At 29.4% G+C, this 4,778-nt stretch overlaps 1 protein-coding gene across 1 annotated transcript in view; it reads right to left on the bottom strand.

Moving 5' to 3' along the window:
• Window positions 1-2,036: 2,036 nt before the first annotated feature.
• LOC119667040 (ATP synthase subunit gamma, mitochondrial-like) overlaps window positions 2,037-4,778 on the bottom strand; it is an 8,242-nt gene continuing 5,500 nt past the window's right edge. Inside the window, exon 3 of the mRNA XM_038076322.1 lies at window positions 2,037-2,134. Coding sequence (XP_037932250.1) covers window positions 2,037-2,134 — 98 coding nt within the window. The remainder of the gene's footprint in view (window positions 2,135-4,778) is intronic.

Genomic DNA, 4,778 nt, shown 5'->3' with positions numbered 1-4,778 from the left:
TATGCAGACTAGAAGTATTCCAAATACGAGCGCAGTGTTCAGTGTACAAGTAATGACGAAGTGCACTGCACTCCTATTTAAATGAAAGTGAAACAACCTTATAAATTTATAAACTTGATCAGGTTGGTAAAAAAAATAATGTCAAAGAATTTGAAACTTCTCCTAATTGTTACTATATGGTAAATCCAGTCTTCCTAGTACGCGGTGACCAGTCAGCATCGATACCATAGTGCTTAACAGATTTTCCCTTAGTTGTAGCAGCTAGACATGTCTAGTTTGGACTAAGTCGAACTCGACATCTGATAGAACGAAATGTCCTCAGTACCAGATACATATAATAATAAATAAAAAACAAATATATTTAATAGGAGTTTTAAAATATTATAAATAAAATATTTTAACTATTTAATTGTATCATTTTTAAAGCATTTTTTTTCTATCAAGCAAGTTTTATTATAATATTACTTCTATTGTTAAAGAGTAGGAGAGAGTTACTCCCTCCCGGAGTCAAATTTTATTGCAAATAAAATAGTTGATTTCGATTTCATTAATTATAGGATTAAAATGTAATAACTTACCGTATTCTATAATGCTTTAATCATTAGCACGATGATAATTTAATAGTTCAATTAAGCACTTATTTATTTTTAATAAACATGTTAAAAAAATAATAATAAATGGAAATTGCAAATCATTTTTAATAACAAAGAAAGTAAACTAAAGTAAAACAGCTGCGAGCAAAAAGAATTAATATGATTTAACCTCATAAAGTACTTTTACGCACCCTTCCTTTTGCCTGGCAGTAAATGTATGAGTAAACAACAGCAACAGTTTCTTCATATCTGGAACTACGCCAAATACCCAAATATACGGGTATACAAATTTATAAAGGCCGAAAGGCATATAGAGAAACATAACCGATGAATAACTGCCAAACCAAAAAATGGGGAAAAAGAAGAGGAAGACAAATATAAAAAAGGAATATGCGAAAGTATATCAACAGAAGCTATTGAGTTGCTGAGGCAATATACTTATAAACTTTAAGTCAGCGGCAGGGTTACCAAGGCACATAAATTATGGTATCACCTTGGCGATTAACGCAAGGAATACAAAATGTTGTTGGTTATTTGTTTGGGTACACAGTAAGAAATATTTATGACGAAGAAATATTTCATGAAAACAGAAACCGAAACAATTATTAGGCATAATCACCGCCTTCACTTTAATTTGGGCAATCATTATTTTTCAGCAAAGAAATGATACAAAGAGTTGGAATACGAACACTAATTTTTCCAAATGTACGAGTTGTATTTGTTGTAAGGGGTCGTTAACTGTAGAATAGTATAAAAAACGGTGTTCTGCAGAGCCTGAGCATTTCTGAAATTTGATATGCATAATTTTTAATAAAAGTTTATTTTGACTTTTTAGCTGTTAAATTGTTGCCATTATTTTTTTTCCCTTCTTTCAGCAAAAGTTTGTTACGTAGTTTGTTTTTGTTCACCGGCAAAAATAGACCGAATGGGGCCTACGAAAATGTTGGCATCTGAGAAATTAAAATTTATTGCTTTCTGTAATGCGATATTAATGAAGGTCGTATTAAATTTGTAAATGGCCGACACTTGTTGCCATATTTTTACATTATTTTTTTGTTTTTTGGGGTCCATTGTAAATTAAATATAGCACATAGTTCTTTATTTTCTAATATTGTAATGCAAAAACTTTATATTAGTGTCGCTCGGACATATTTAATGAATTTTTGTTTTGTTTACATAACTATAATAGACTAATTAATATGTTTTGACTACAAAGTTATTTGCTAGTTCTTAGCACCTAATTTGAAACAAAATGAAAATAAGAACAAAAATAAAATAAATATATTATGTATGTCAAGGACACTGTGCAACTCAATTTTCTGGAATGTTGTCCAAACAAGCTATCATGTCAGCAGAAATGAAGCACTCCAAAATGATAAATCGACAAGCAAATAAGTTACAAATACACTGGGAATGGTTCTGAATAAAGCCAGATAAAACTGTTTATAAACGCGTATATTCCATACCATTGTGATATATGTGCATGTACAAGAATGATTCCTCAATGATTTCGGAATTCATAAAGAATATGCCATGGAAAGCTAAATAAATATGTGTGATGTTATTAAGCTATTTTGCTTACAAGTTTTGACATGAGGTATACTAATCGGTTGATTAATATATTCTATACAATTGACTGCACTGCAAAACGTATTTTTTTCATAAACCTAGACACAGGTATTTGAAAAAAGGCGTAGCTAGATACAGAGCGTCTAGCTAAAAATATTTAATATTGGAAATATATTTAGAGTACAATAGAAATGTATAATTTGTTATAAAACAAAATGTTTAAGGCACACTTGTTGACATTAAAAAAGTGAGCTACTATTGTATCAGAACTGGGTGTTTATATGATTTAGCCAGTTATGTGATGTTTGTGAGGCCCTTGAAGACGATAACCATACAAGTCCGCCAATAATCACTACCAATGAATAAAACATTGTAAAAGTCACTAAAAGAAACCTTTTAACTGAAGATTAGGCAAATAGAAGATCTATCTGCGCTTCGTACTATACACTCTGACAAATGATGGAAAAGACTGAAGAGTTCAGTTATGCAAAGACATGTTAAAAATGTCGCGAAAAAACTTTCCGTTAGTTGAATCGTCGATGCACAGACAGTTTTTATATAGATATTTCGATTGCCGTTCAATACATAAATTAGTCAATGAGATGGGTGGGACCCTGTAGTACCTCCAGCTATCAAAGAGTTAAAGTGCCCAGTTGCGCTGACTCGAAAAAAACGATCAACATCATCAATCTACAAAAATCTATTGTGATTAACACGTGAGTTATAAATCATAGAATACATTTTGTTAAAAAGAAATGTGACAGTAATTTAAGGGGGATTAAAAACAAATCAGTTCAAAATTGATAACAATTATTGAACAACTTGTGTATATGAATATCAAAAAATAACTCTTGAGAAAATATTTCAGAAATATTATTAAAAGCTTTTCGTGTGAAATTTAAAATTTTATAAAAAAAATTTTTCTAGAATCAATTAAATATGCTGCATTTAATATACTGAAATATTTTAAATTATTTTAATAAATTCAAGTGAATTTAAAATTTTATAGATAATATATTTTCAGAGAAAAATTAAATATTCAGTCAATGTTTTAAACTTTTTCGATAAATTCAACTGAACATTTCAAATACCAACAGAAAACTGTTTATTTTGTTAAGACTTATTGTACTATTTATACCAGAGTAACTTAGTTTTTCATTAATTATTTAAAAAATGAATTTATTTTAAATATCTATAAATAAATAATATATATATATAAAATTTAAATCCTTCACAACCATATGTTTACGCATTTACGTAGCTTATCAGTTCTTCTTTTGAAATTCTTATGTCAAATGTAAAAGTATTTCTGCATAAGCTTAGAAAGGAGAAATCACCTGAAAATAACGCATTCATACATAAATAAATCTTCTAGATAAATATTTAAAACACCAAACATGTGAAACCTTTTAGTATATTTTACCTTTTTATTGTAGCGTTTACATTATTTTTATTTTTTATCGCTATTTACTTAACACTCTTGTTTTGTTATTTTCCACTAAAGTGACTTCATCCGAATTTGTATCAATTTAAGGAAAATAAAGGAGCCAATCTCTTATCCTGGGAATGTGTGTCTATGTGTGCTTATGGAAAAGTGGCGAATTTTGCTAATGCAAAATAACATTCTGCTTACTTTTAATACTTTTTTAAAAATGTTTTATTATTTTTGTAAATCTGACACCTTTTCTGTAACATTTGCTTGGCATTACAGACTTTTTTAAAGAACTTAAGATGCAAACATTTGTGATTTTTCAACTTATTCAACTGGCAAATGTCATCTTCCCGTTGTGCTCAACTGATTCAATTGATGTTAATTTTGTTATATATTCTTCTTAGAAAAGTCATGCATTTCAAATTATAATTTGACATTTAAATACGAAGAATGTAAAGAAACAAAATTTTTTCGTAAACTTATTCGCATTCACAAAAATTTTGGAATTTTTTTAATGTAGAATAAAAAATTTTTAATTAGTTTGGTTAAGTTTCAATTAAATAAAATTATTCTGAAACTTTTTCTAAAGGGACAGTTTTTAGTTGTGCAAATGTTCATCTTTAAAGGCTCATCTTTATCGAAGCGTCAATATCATTTACATTTAATTATTAAAATAAACAACAAAGTTCATCAAATCCGAACTGTAAGTTTATATGTCTTTGTTGGTTAAAGTAGTTCAGTTAGCTCTTGAAACAGGAACAACATCTCTATATAGAAGTTGCTATAATAATAATAAAGATCTTAGATTAATGCAACAGGCTTATAGGCAGTGTACGAGGAGTCTGATATATTGTTTCGCAGTTAAACTTAAGTTAATTTTATTTGACTTTTGCCTTTTGTTGTCAGTATTTTCTTAATGTGTTATATAATTTCTAGACCAGGCGCCTCTTCCACGGATACGCCTATTTTAATTTCTGCCTCTGTCAGCTACGTTCGTAGGTTGATTTATAACCATTTGTTGCGACAGGCAAATAGTGAGTGGACCTTTGCCGCCTCAGCAGCTAGGTCGAGAGCTACATGGTCAATCTATTCCAAATGTAGAACCTCTGATTTAATACACAGAAGCAAATCAGAGGAATCTAGGTTAATATCTGTCTTTACAGGGCACTGCACCTTAAGACGGC

Source organism: Teleopsis dalmanni, chromosome 1 (genome assembly GCF_002237135.1).
Source record: "Teleopsis dalmanni isolate 2A chromosome 1, ASM223713v2, whole genome shotgun sequence".
Classification (NCBI taxonomy): Eukaryota; Metazoa; Arthropoda; class Insecta; order Diptera; family Diopsidae; genus Teleopsis; species Teleopsis dalmanni.
This window is presented reverse-complemented; position numbering and strand designations above follow the sequence as displayed.